General features: G+C 45.8%; 1 protein-coding gene across 1 annotated transcript in view; it reads left to right on the forward strand.

Annotated features, from left to right (window-relative positions):
* The first annotated feature begins 297 nt into the window (after positions 1–297).
* The window catches only part of KSR1 (kinase suppressor of ras 1), a 507,520-nt gene continuing 493,628 nt past the window's right edge, over positions 298–14,189 (forward strand). Inside the window, 1 exon segment of the mRNA XM_069226663.1 lies at positions 298–1,106. Within this exon segment, the coding sequence (XP_069082764.1) occupies positions 855–1,106 (252 nt within the window). The 5' untranslated portion in view covers positions 298–854.

The raw sequence follows: 14,189 nt of genomic DNA on the forward strand, positions 1-14,189 counted from the left end.
ACTAGTAGTTCTGCCTACTATAGAGCCTTAGCTGGAAGAATGCTAAGAACAAATAGATGTTATACAGGGAATCTCGCACAATGGCTCTTGCTCCCATTTTTCTGATCGCCATTTAAGATGTTTGGAGAATAAACTTCCTAGAAAGCGCTAACATTGGTGATACTGCTAAGCGCTAGTGTTTTGTGCCGGTGTCCCTTTAAATGTGAGTATCGGTCTCGGAGAGATCAGCGTCCCCTTGAAACCTTTGCAGAGCATGTGATAGGGCGGTAGGCTGTGCCAAGAGGAGCTCGTTAGAATAAGCTCTTCCTGCATGTCTGTGCCGGAGGCTGGTGCTCAGCGAGTGAGCAGACCGGCCCCTTGCAGGACTGTAACTCACTACAGAACAGCCCCTTTAAAGGGTGTCTCCAGCCACATGTCATCTTACTGGGGCTGTCTTGTTCCTGCACAACAAACTGCCGAGGACCAGCATAGTCCTGTCTTATTAAGGGGACTGAAACTCACCAGAGAGCAGGTTTTTAAAGGGAGGTTCCAGGTGAACGTCATCGAAAGGATGTACATTTTCTGAGAACCCCTTGTGTGTCTCAGGGGTCGGACACCTTATTCTGCAGAGGACTGACGCTGCAGGGCAGCATCTTTCCGGGGTGTTCCGAATAAGGGACGGTCACAGGGGGTCTTCTCTTTTTCCTGCCTGCCCCCGTGCTGTGCAGCAGCGGAGTTATTAAAGCCGCGCAACATGCAGTTTTAAGGACACACGTTTTAACCTATTCTAAGGCGCAGTTGTCAGTTTCCTGCCTCTCCGTTTTTGCATTTTTGCGCAAAAGGAAGACTTACTTGGTGTTTCCCGATGCCGAGCGATGGATAGAGCCGGAGAGATGGTGGAGCGTCAGGAGGAGGGCGCTGCCGGGGCGGCGCTGCCGGCGCCCGCTGTGGCCGAGGCTGGGTGCAGGCATGGGCAGGGCTCGGCGCCAGCGGCCCCAGGGGCAGCACTGCAGCACTGTGAGGTCCTGCAGAACATGATCGACATCTCCATCTCCAACCTGCGGGGGCTCCGCACCCAGTGCGCCGCCTCCAACAACCTGACCCAGCGGGAGATCCGCACGGTGGAGGTAAGGGCGGCGTTATATCAGGGGAGTTGTGGTGGAGGGGCGATCAGCACAGTGGAGGTAAGGACGGCGTTATATCAGGGAAGCTGTGTGAAGGGCGGTGCGTGGAGTGGAGATCCGTGCTGGGGAGGTAAGGGCAGCGCTATATCAGTGTAGTTATATGAAGAGGGGTGGGTGGGGAAGCTCCGCACTGAGGAAGTAAGGGCAGCCTTATATCAGGAAGCGTTATATGGAGGGGCGAGGTCTGCACTACGTATGACCATGCGAGACATAGGCACTGTGGATGTAAGGGCAGCGTTATATCAGGGGCGTGATATTGTGTGTGTGTGGGGGGGGGGGGGGCGCGAGTCTACACACCGTTGCCTTACGGGAGATCTACGCCGTGGATATAAGCAAAGCGTTATAACGGGAATGGAGTGTCTGCTGCACATTGCATTACTCTGCGGAGATAAACACCGCGGAGGTAAGGACAGCGTTATGTCAGGGTACTTATGTGAAGCGAGTTAACGGAGGCGGGATCCGCTCTTTGGAGGTAAGGTGAGCGTTATAGCAGGGGAGTTATTTCTAGAAGGGTGCGTGGAGTGAAGATCCACACTGAGGAGGTAAGGGAAGCGTTATAATAGGGGAGTTATGTGAAGCGGGCTGGGTGGAGGTGAGACCCGCTCTGTGGAGGTAAGGCCAGCGTTATATAGGATATTGTATGGAGGGGTGGGTCTGCACACTGTATGGTATAATCCTACGAGAGATCCGCAGTGTGGATGTAAGGGCAGCGTTATATGAGGGAGTGGCGAAGCCAGTACACTGTGCGGTCCTGCGGGAGATCAGCACATTGCATGACAGCGTTATATCAGAGGGTGTGTCTTCACATTGCAACATCCTACGGGAGACCCGCACAGTGGATGTAAGGGCAGCGTTATATCAGGGGCGTCATAGTAGGGGGGAGTTAAGGGGGGCACACACTATGGCCCTTCGGGAGATCTATGGTGTGTCTATAAGAGCAGCGTTATATAGGGGATAGATGGCCTGGTCATATTCGATGGCCCTGTGGAAGTAAGGACAGCGTTATATCAGAGGGAGCTATATGGAAGGACGGCGAAGTCTGCACCCTTTATGGTCCGTCAGAAGACCTCATTGGATGTAAGGACAGCGTTATAGGCGGGGAGGGAGGGTCTGCAAATTGCATGGCCCCCGCGGAAGATCAACACTGTAGTAGGAAGGTCGGCGATATGTAGAGCGATAAGGCCTGTACACCATAGCCCTGCGGAGATCAGTACTGTGGGGGTGAGGGCAGAGTTAAATCGGGCCAAATAATGGAGGGATGGTGAGGTCTGCACACTGTGTGGCCCTGTGTGAGACTAGTACTTTGTGGGGGAAGGTCAGTGTTATATTTTGGGAGCGAGTCCACAGTTGCATATTCCAACGGGAGACTGGCACTGTGAAGGCAAGAGAGCAGACCGGCTTATATCAAGGGGAGCGTAATATGAGGGAAGAGTCCGCACACTGTCTCGCCCGCGGGACAGCTGCTTCCTGTCCGTAGGTGAGTGAGTCAGTTTAATATGCGGGGGGTCGGATATAGTGCGGTACCCCCTACAGAAGTAACTTGTGGTCCGCGCAGCTTTAGATCAGGTGGGGCTGCTTCGTGTATTGCCCCGCCAGGTGAACATTCCCGTGGGAAAATATAGTTTTAGGCGGACGAGCGTTATGTAGGGGGCGATGGACATGGTATCGCCCAGAGGCACGTCTGCTCCACTGAGGTAACCTGAGAGGATTGCGTTACATCAGTGATGCGCGCAGAGGGGATAGGAGAGGGTTTTGCACATAGCACATCTCTATCCAGAGGCAAGGGGAGACATACACATGCTACTTCCCTGACGTCATGTCCTGGCGGAAGACCCTCGCATGTAGACAAAAGACCCCTGTGCTTGGGATGGCTGCCGTCGACTATATGCATAGCGGCTCGCTCTCTTGGTTTTTATTTTGGGGCGCCTTTGAGTCATTTGTGGGCAGGTGCACCTTTCTTTGCATACATAACGTGTTCATTTACACTCATGGTTCAGGATAGAGACTGTCTAAAAATGTTCCATTTGAGATCCCATCATTGCTTCAGTGTTGGGGGGTCCTTTTCATTTGGTCAAAATTTGGGCCTTCTTTGGTCTAGTAATTGCGGAGCGTCTTTACTGGTTCAGCACGGGGGTATCTTTGGGTTAGTCCAGGAATAGCCCTACAAAAATTCCACATTGAAGGAGTCTTTGCTATAGTTTATGGGACGCCCCTTAATCAGTTCAGTTTTGGGGGTTTTGTTGGTTTAGAATTGCATGTTTTATCTGTTTACTTCAATAGTTCAGTCTTAAGAAGCTCTCTTGATTGGTTCTAGCATCGGAGCAGCCTTTCATCCAGTATTGGAGTTCCCCTTAACCTGTTCTGTATTGGGGCCTTAACTTCATTAACATGAATATTGGGGAGTAACTTTATTCTGATTAGTACTGAGGCGATCCTTCATCAGTGCAATCCATTATTTCAGATTTTTTTTTTCGTTGTTCAGCAGTGGGACAGAATTAATTTTTTTACTCACAATTTATAGCATCCTTTCTGTGCTTTGGTGTTGGGAGTAAGGGTGGGCAAAAAATTCTGCCCCGCCAGCGGATTCCCCGAAGTTTTGCCCACTCTGCATTCTGCTTAGAGCTTCAGCAAAACTCTGCCAACCAGCATGTGGGAGAGTTTTTTTTTGCGAGCAGTTCACCAACATTAAGTTGGCAAGCGAGAATTTGCATCCTCTAGCGTGATTTTCAGGCGCTAGAATTCCTACTGCCGAAATTTCTCAATGTGGGATGTCACGGCAGGTCACTGCTGTTCACGATTAGAAAGGTACCGCTCAAGTAGAAAATCTACTGAAGTGGCAGGAAGAAGCAGCGCCCTCTGGTGCGCCGCGTGGTGCCATTTGTGCTGCAGCACAGAACAAGTTCCCAGCACTAAAAATCAGCACAAGCAGTGTGACTTGCCTCAAGTTACGCCCGTTCACTGAACTCTATAGAATCTTGCGGAGGTATTATGTAACTCTGTGGAATCTTCAGAATGAAACTCTACATGTTCTGCCCAGGCCTAGTTGGGAGTAGGTGGTATTTCATTCGGTAGATACTCCATCCAATGTCTTTGCCTCAGGATGAAGTTTGACCTTACACAACCTGAATTGCTTTGTGCCTACTTGAGCCCTTAGAACATTCCCAAGTTCTATCTAGACCAGATTATAGAATTTCATTGGTATCCTCAAATCAAGCCTTTCAATCCTTAAAGCAGTTCTGAACACACCTGCAGGACTCATCTCAAATAAAAAAAAAAAAAACTGAGGGCCATATGTATGAACACTTTTTCCCATAGACACAGAATGGGTAAAAGCCTTTGCTACATCTGGCCCTGATTGTGTTATTCCAGTTCTAAAATCACTAGACTTCCTTCCAGTGGATAAAAAGGTGCATCTTTAGAACTGAGTGCATCATATCTAGAACCCATTTATCTTAAATCTCTATTATACCTAACATAGGAATGAAAAGTTCTAGGAGAAAATAGAAACTTAAAAGAAAAAGCAATACTCTAAAAAGCCTTAGACTAATAGTAACAAAAGACTAATATAGGCACATTTTCTGATGCTGCATCAAGGATCTAGAGCAGTAGCCCTACGACTCCAAACAACTCCCTCTAACATGGCCTCCAGGTTAGGAATGCAAGGATTCTTACTAAATTGGGCAATCACATTACAAAGGGTATTCTCCTGACTTGAAGAGGGGCCCCTTTCTTTTCCTGTACATCAGAGGCTCCCTTCCATTGCTTCTGTATGGGAAGTGGCCCAGAATGGACGGGTTCCTTGATTTCTGTCCTTCCCCAACCACTTGCCTCCCGTGTTCAGGACGTCACTGAAGCTGAACGAGAATAAAATAATGGACAGAGTGTTGAAACTTTTAAAACACTTGCCCTCAGTCACAGATCTGGGTTTTGCTTGTGTCACCCCAGCTACATGCAAATCAGTCTTGACCCTGCTCCCCATGGGAACAGTCCAGCCCGAATTGCCAAACCAGATCCTCCCTGGATCAGAAACAAGCATCCTGGGACCTGTTTCAGGGTATCACCCCTCATCAGTTAACCTAGCTTGAATCCAGTGGCACAGTGAACAAGGGACCCACGTCTGGACATACCCTTACCACTTAGGGCACACATGGCAAAACCAAAAATAAAATGATGGATGGAGTGTTAGAACCTTTCAAACTGTCACCCCCAGCCTGAAGCTGAACCATGCACTCTGTACTTAAAGACATGTCTCGTTATCATGGGCTACTGTTCAAGTAATTGGAGCAGGTGAGTGGGTGATTTGGGGTTTGTTGTCAGGGGAAAACATTTCTTCCCTTTTTTTCCAGTGGTGCTGAACTTCTGTGTACTGCTGGGTGGTGCCCGACCTCTCTCTCTGCTTCATAGACCTGTATGCTAAGGATCTACTGTTGCTTACAACAAAGTTGAAGAAATGCCATCACAATGCAAATCAGAGTGCTGAGTTATCTCGTCAGGGCTATGGAGCGGTATGTAAATGTATCACATGGAGCAGCTACTTAATGACATCCAGAAAACGCTTTAGGCACTATAGACACTCTATACAACTAATATGCCCATTGAATGGGGAGTGACTTCTTGTGCGCCTCTTATTGGTTGGTGGCTGCCACCCTCTGCTCCCGATTGTCTTGTGAACCAACCCCCCCCCCATTTGTATTATCTGTCACCCCCCCCCCCTTCAGTTTTGTATTCGGGCACCGTGCCTATTCTTACATTTCCCCGGGTGCCAATCGGTCTTAGTCTGCTGGGCACGGGAGGATTGCCAGTATCCTCCTGCTCCTGATTGGATGGTTGCAGTCTCCTCTTTTCTGTGCTGTGTAGTGATTGCCTCGCTGCTCTGTGCTGAATTCAGCTACCTCCTTCTGTTTTGCATTGGATGGCGTCCTGCCTTCATATGCACAGAATTAGATGCAACTCACCTTGTGTTGCTCAGTATTGATTGGTGCCCTGCTTTCGCGGGCAAGAGGATTGGATAGCGCTTGGGGTTGAGTGCCTTTTGGACTGCTGGGACACCGTTGAATGCTTTCTGCTGCTTTGTGTTAAAGTGTACCGAATCTAAAGGAGGGGCTCGTAGTTGGAAAATCTAACATTTCAGAGAAACCCAATATGGTTTTCACAGGCATTGCACTCCTAAATCACTGTTAAAAATAAAAAAATTAAAAAAACAGCAGTAAGGCCTAAAAGGGTTGTTTGTAGTATTGAAATATCAAGTAAGTAAGATGCCACCATGTTGTTAATAAAGCTGGAGTGGCCCAATGGCCCCAATGTGTTCATTGTATCAACCTGTTACATAAAGTGCAGAAACAATGATAAAAACACAAGAACTGTTACCTGCCCAAATATTTTCCTGAGGTGGATGGTGGCTGGTGCCCTTGTGATTGGTATATGGTGGCCAGTGCCCTTGTGACTGGTATATGGTGGCCAATGTCCTTGTGTTTGATGGATGGTGGCTGGCACCCTTTCCCCGGGAGGCTGGAGAGATGGGGATCGGTTTTGTTACTGGGGCCCGGTTTTGAAGTGGTGCTGCAATATCGGCCTCCAGTAAAAAAAAACAGCAATCCAGCATAATCCACTCACTCTCGCTTCCAGCCTTCGTGCAGGAGCTGGTCTGATAAAATTGCCGGGACTGCTCTGTGTTCCCAGCCGGCCCTGGTGGCCTGCCCCCTTCTGATTGGTGGATGTGGCCCGCCCCTTTCTGATGAGTGGATGTTGGCCCGAACCATGTGGCTTTTACCTCGGATGACCTGCTTCCATCTGCCATGGAATGGGTCGAGAAGGTGTGTGTTCCCCCTCAGCCTCGTACTGGAAGAGGAGGCGGTGTCTCCTTCTTCACTGTTTTGATCAGTGGTCTTCTGACCTTTGCTGTTCAGTGGACGCAAGTTTGCTCCCCTCTGCTTTGTGTTGAGGGACCCTTTGGCCTTCTATTATATAGGCTTCCTGTCGTTCTCTTCCTCTGCCAGGAACACATATTCTTCCTGTGGGGCCTTGCTTCTCTTTCCACGTTTTGGATATGACTACCTCATTCTCTCACTACACCTAATTAGCAAGTCCCTGCCTTGTTTTGTTCTCCCTTTGTAAGGACCGGCTACTATTGAGAAGATGGGCTGCTTCCATCGCAGTAGAGACTCTACCCATGGCCCGCCTCCCTCTGCATCTCAGCAGAGCCCATCCTTAGAGCACGCCATTTCTTGGAAAGATTAGATCTCGCCTGAGTGACCCTGAAAACAGAGTTAAGTGTGTGAAAGGTGTGTAAGGTGTTAGTGATTTCCCTCATGGGTTCGTAGAATTGGGTTTCTTTGTAAGCTGCCTTTTGGGTGCAGAGGCCTGGCTGCTGCTTGAGTGCGATCTGGGTTCAGGGCCACTGGGATTATGTGGTACTCAGAGGTCAATGTATGCGGCAGGGTTAGCTAAATTATGCATCAAGAAAAGGTGTTATGGTGCAATTATGCAACACATTTTCCCATGACAAAAAGGTCTTCTGAAAAGTAATGAGCATTTCATATTTTGTATCTAAGTGTCTTTCTATCATGTACTTTATAATTCAAAACCTGGCTGCTGTAGGGGAGACACAGTATGTTTGTTGGATCTTCTAAAGTCTGATTTCCCTCTAGAAATAACTGCATTTTTGACAGCCATGCATGTGATCATGAATTTGTGCTAGAAAGAAGGAATCCCTTTTCCAGCCTGTTTGAAATACTTTAAAAAGTATTTAAGGTTTTTAATTCCTTCCTCAGGCAAAATACCTTCTCCCATTCCATCAAAAGTGATGCTTAAGCTACCGGCAATATTGTCACCACTTGACATATCTACTTACAGGAATCCACTGCAGAGGATGAACAGTTCAGCTACTCATATTTTTGCAAAAAAAAGTGACTGTACATTCACATTTTGCAAAGGCACGTGTTGCCGTAGTTCAGTTTTGGAGCTGTACCCAGCTTTACAAATGTCATACCAGCTCTTAAATTACCCTAAGGCCTAGGGTAAGCACTCCTAGAAAGTACTGCTCTTTGGCTGCAACTCGCTGTAGGTTGGACCTGTTGATACCCAGACCCGGACCCCTGGCAGTGCTCATGCGATCCTTCTCAAAGAAAGTTCAATTGAAATTGATTTGACGTTGAAATTTAGATTCAGAAATGACGTCTGCTGATCTGTTGACTGAAATGTTGACCTCTTGGAAAATGTTATCTTGAAATAATGTGTCTTTCACGACTCTGTGATTCCCTTTACATAGTATGTCGGCCGTCGAAGGAAGCACATAATTTAAATTATAAAGCATGTATTAAGGACAAATAAAAACGCTTTGTTGGATTAATACTAACTACTTCAGTATTCATCTGTGGGAGAATTTAAAAAAACTCGCCATTTTAGAGCTGCTTCGTATTTTGCAAAATTGAATATGTGTTGGAAAGCCTTTCCAAATAAAAATACTCACCAGTTGAAAGCAGCCTTTTTTCGAGGTCTCCAACGTGAGCGTGGCCTATTGATTGTGGGTTGATGGTATTGATTTTGTTGAGGGTGGGTTGGAGATACATAACATCTAGCCAGTAAATTGCTCATTTTGCAACCGAGATATCAACATTGATATGCCAGCTTCTCAAGCGATCAAATTGTGTGATCTTAGCCAAGTGACCCAAAGCCTGCGTCCTGGTCCATTACTTGCCTGTCATTTAAGAACGCCCCTAATGAAGTAAGTTTGTAGTTGTCTGTATGAGATGATATATTAATCCACACTTAGGATAGACAAAGCCTCCCTGAGATCTCAACTTGCTTCAGTCCAGGTGTGAACTGATCATCCAGTCCTGTTTTTATTTTATTTCCATTCTGGTGCTTGTATATTTTTCTCCATTAAAAAGGTACCAGACTACTCTTACCATAAAGCGAGGAACAAAACTGCGACTGGGTAAGGTGCACCTTTGGTCAAGCCTTTTACTCCAGCACAATTGCAAATCTGCAGCCAATCCCCAGTGAGCAGTTGTCTAAAGCAAAACTAGTGAAACATTTTTCGGAATAATCTGAGTCACATTTGACATTCACATTGTCATGGTGACACTCCTAAACCAAAATCAACCCCAGCCCTCACCAAAATCCCTCATCGTATTGCTGGTCCGATGACTCTTCAAAGTAAGTGTGCGCTGCTGACATCAGTGTGAACAGATTACAAGCCTGAATCCTAGCAAGGCCAGCTCAACTGTTCCTCTTTGCAAGGTCAATTAATCGAGTGGTGTCACTTAGGTAACAATAACACCTGTTATTTACAGTGCTTAGAAGTGGCAACAATTATTTCTATATATACAGCAAGCTGTTATTATCTACAGAGGCGTTCTGGCCTGCCGCCAGTAGACTGTTCCCTCTGTTTGAAGAACAGTGGGTTTCTGGCTTATTGTTGGCAGAGTATGGGTTGTATTGTAGCATTTGTATAGCGCTGATTATGCCTAGGTTGGGTGCTGAAGCACTTGCCCACATTGATAGCATGCTGCACTGAGTAGGTTGTCTGGTTGGGAGCGTCCTGTCTTAGGTAAGTTTATTGTGTTATGAGACGCATTGCTTAACAGCGTGGTGAATGAAAGAAGTCCAAGGAATATATTTGTCTCTAAGGTTTTGAGATGTGTTGGCAGCATTAGCTCTGAAGGTCCCTTGGGTTACTCTTGTTTTTCTTCTGAGGTATCTGGCCTGGCAGTTCGGACTGGCCTGGTCCTATTAGAGCAGGATCAAGGCTGGTTTGCATAAGGCTAGTCCTAGGGTCTTATTTAAAGTTTGGCAAATGGGATACTTTTTAGGTTTGGCCTGCACAGCACTTGCACTGTGCTTGCAAAGTCTTATGTTACTAAAAAACATTCTTTAAAGGAACTAAGAACCTGCCCCTACTTCGTCCCTTATTTACCTGAACTTCCCCTTTGTTTAATCAAACGTCGCTTGAAATTACTTGCTTTTTATTGGTTAGCAGGTCACCTCCTGCTCTTCTGTACTGCTTTTGCTGTTGCGTAGAGTATGGCCGAAGTACACCTTCTGGTTTTTGTTGATTGGTTACCTGTTAGTGTTTATATGCGAAAAGATGAACTGAACGCAAGTCAGTTCACATTGAAATGTGTGTAAACATGTCAGTCATCTTGCAATGAGTTATTGAGTACAGATGTAAAGCAAGCAGCGAGTAGGCTCATTATGTTGTATTTTTCAATACTTATTACTTACATTTCTGATGAATAACAGTTGCAAATATTAACATTATGTGTGTTCATATCTTAAACTACCACTCACTCATTTTTATAAAAAGTCATTTGTATAATTGGGTGATGTTTTTATTTCAATTTATTTTTCTCTCAGTGACTTATTAATAGGCAGTCACAAGTGTAGTTATCTTGCAGGCACTAGGGTCATGATTTGAATGGTGCAGCAGCACCACGGCCAAAAGTTGTCAGAACTCCTCTAAACACCAAATATTGCTATACTTTACTACTAAACAGGCAGTCACAAGTGCAGTTGCATTGAGGCATTAGGGTCATGATATAAATTGTGAAGCAGGTGCAGTGGCACCAGGGCCACAGGGTGTCAGAACACCTCTAAACACAGATTATTGCTAAGTTGTACTGCCAAACAGGCTGTCACAAGAGCAGGTATCTAGCAGGCACTAGGGTCATGATTTGAATGGTGGATGAGGTGCATCGACATCAGGAACAAAAGATCTCTGCACCCCACTAAACGCTTATTATTTCTATATTTCACAAATAAACCAGCTGTCACAACTGCAGTTAGTTTGCAGTCACTAGGGTCATGATCTGAAAGGTGCAGCAGGTGCAGTGGCACCGGTGCCACAAAGTGTCAGAACTCCTCTAAACACAGACTATTGCTAAATGTTACTACTGAACAGGCAGTCACAAGTGCAGTTAACTTGCAGGCACTAGGATCATGATTTTAGTGGTGCAGCAGGTGCAATAACCCTGGGGCCAAAAGATCTAGTAACCCCTCTAAACACCAAATATTGCTATATTTTACTGCTAAACAGGCAGTCACAATGGCAGTTACCTTGCAGGCAATAGGGTCATGATTTGAATAGTTCAGCAGGTGAAGAGGCACCAGAGCCAAAAGTTGTTATATCTCCTCTCATCACCAAATATTGTAATATTTTACTACTAAACCAGGAGTCACAAGTGCAGTTACTGTGTAGGCATTACGGTCATTTTTTGGGTGGTGCAGCATGTGTAGTGGCAGCAGCCCCAAAAGTTGTCAGAGGTCCTCTGAACATCACATTTTGCTATATGTTAATACTAAACAGACAGTCACAAGTGCAGTTATCTTGCAGGCACTAAGGTCATGGTTTTATTGGTGTAGCAGGTGCTGTGGCACCGGTGCCACAAGGTATCAGAACCCCTCTACACACAGATTATTGCTACATTTGATACTAAGCTGGCAGTCACAAGTGCAGTTGCCTTGCAGGCACTAGGGTCATGATTTTAGTGGTGCAGCAGATGCAGTGACACTGGGGCCAAAAGCTCTAGTAACCCCTCCAAACACAAAATATTGCTATATTTTACTGCTAAACAGGCAGTCACAAGGGCAGTTACCTAGCAGGCACTAGGGTCATGATTTTAGTGGTGCAGCAGATGCAGTGACACTGGGGCCAAAAGCTCTAGTAACCCCTCCAAACACAAAATATTGCTATATTTTACTGCTAAACAGGCAGTCACAAGGGCAGTTACCTAGCAGGCACTAGGGTCATGATTTTAGTGGTGCAGCAGATGCAGTGACACTGGGGCCAAAAGCTCTAGTAACCCCTCCAAACACAAAATATTGCTATATTTTACTACTAAATTGGCAGTCACAAGGGCAGTTACCTAGCAGGCACTAGGGTCATGATTTGAATAGTTCAGCAGTTGTCATAACTCCTCTAAGTACCAAATGTTGCAATATTTTACTACAAAACAGGCAGTCACAAGTGCAGTCATCATGCAGGCATTACGGTCATGGTTTGGGTGGTGCAGCAGGTGCAGTGTCATCAGCCCCAAAAGTTGTCAGAGGTTCTCTGAACACCAAATTTTGCTATATGTTAATACTAAACAGGCGGTCACAAGTGCAGTTATCTTGCAGGCACTAGGGGCATGGTTTTAATGGTGCATCAGGTGCAGTGGCACCAGTGCTACAAGGTGTCAGAACCCCTCTAAACACAGATTATTGCGACATTTTACTACTAAGCTGGCAGTCACCAGTTCAGTTACCTTGCAGGCACTAGGGTCATGATTGTAGTGGTGAAGCAGGTGCAGTGAAACTGGGACCAAAAGCTCTAGGAACCCCTCTAAACCCCACATATTGCTATATTTTATAACTAAACAGGCAGTCACATGTGCAATTACGTTGCAGGCATTAAGGTCTTAATTTGAATGGTGCAAGAGGTGCAGTGCTACCGTGCCCAAAAGCTCTAGGAACCCCACTCTCACAAATTATTGCTAAATTGTACTTATGAACAGGCAGTCGCCAGGGCAGTTATCTTGCAGGCATTAAGGTCATGATTTGAATCATGCAGAAGGTGCAGTGGCACCAGGGCCAAAAGTTGTCATAGCTTCTCTAGACACCAAATATTGCTATATTTTACTACTAAACAGGCAGTCACAATTGTGGTTACATTGCAGTTAAAAGGGGCATGATTTAAATGGTGCAGCAAGTGCAATGGCACTTTACTAACTACACATTACTATACTCTAATATAATGCCATATTAAATAAGGTACACGTTACAAGTTTCTAACCTTGGGATATTAATTCAACATACATCACAACATAAACCACAATTAATGATTTATCTAGTTTAAGACAAACATTATTACAACCTTTTTATAATTATAATCCAATTAGTAAAATGGAATGCAAAAGAAAAACTAAAGGAGAAACCTATTGGCTTTGCCAATGCTTGTTTGGAAATGTGGTATATGTCCTTCTGTCATACTGCAAGTGCATTATTTCTTTGACACTTGTAATACAGTATATATGTCATGTTTTAACAGAGTATCTCATCCACCAATATGTAGATAAGTATTAGTCTGAAGTGGTGCAATGAGAGAACAACAACGGATTGGAATCAATCAATCAGTATTTGTGAAGCACAGCTACTCACCCGTGAGGGTCTCAATGTGCTGGGGGGGAGGGGAAGTTCCTCATCCGAAGAGCCACAAATTGAGAATCATCCTGAAGATGGTGAGCGACGTGCTTTGTCTGAGGAGCAGGGGGAGGTTGTGCCAGCTCTTCGCTGCAGTGTAGGTAAAAGATCGTCCTCCGGCGGTGGTTTTGCGGATGCGAGGGATGGTGGCCAGGGCCATCTGGGCAGAGCTGAGGGATCTGGTGGGGGTGTGGAAGGGAATGTGGCCCAAGCGATTGCTGGTCAATGATGCTTTTTAGGTCAACCATAGCAACGCACAAGCGCTACTCTTCTCGACGTGTAATCTATTCTGTGGGTTTCAACCACGCCCATCTCACACTCATCTCTTTCTGTTGTTCCTTGGCCTTCCTTTCAAAAATCCCTTGATGTCGTTGGTAAATGCTTTTGTTTACCCCGCCTTGAGGCAGTTTTATTACCTCCTTGGAGACTGACCCTGTTACATGGATTATTGCACGATCGGTGAGATACCTTAGTGTGGCCCACTATTTTTTATTTTGCTTTGTGCTCATGGTGGTATGTTGTTTCTTCCTTTTCTGCGGTTTCAGGCATCTTGCTGTTTCTTTCCGATGTCTGAAGGCTCTTTTTTTTATTTATATTGTTTTGCAGTTTTATGTAGTGCAAACTCGACACAAAGGTATTGGATCGCTTTATGTTTTTTTGCTGTGTTATATAGCACAAACTTAATACAAAGGTATTACAGTGCTTTACATGAGCACTGGTTACATTACACAAGAACACATTCATTTTTGGTAGCAAGGGGAGATTAAGTGATTTGCCCAGAATCATAGGCTGTTGAGCCAGTGCCGAGACTCAAACTGTGTTCCCCAGCTCCAAAGTCGGCAGCTC

Source organism: Pleurodeles waltl, chromosome 3_2 (assembly GCF_031143425.1).
Source record: "Pleurodeles waltl isolate 20211129_DDA chromosome 3_2, aPleWal1.hap1.20221129, whole genome shotgun sequence".
Lineage (NCBI taxonomy): Eukaryota > Metazoa > Chordata > Amphibia > Caudata > Salamandridae > Pleurodeles > Pleurodeles waltl.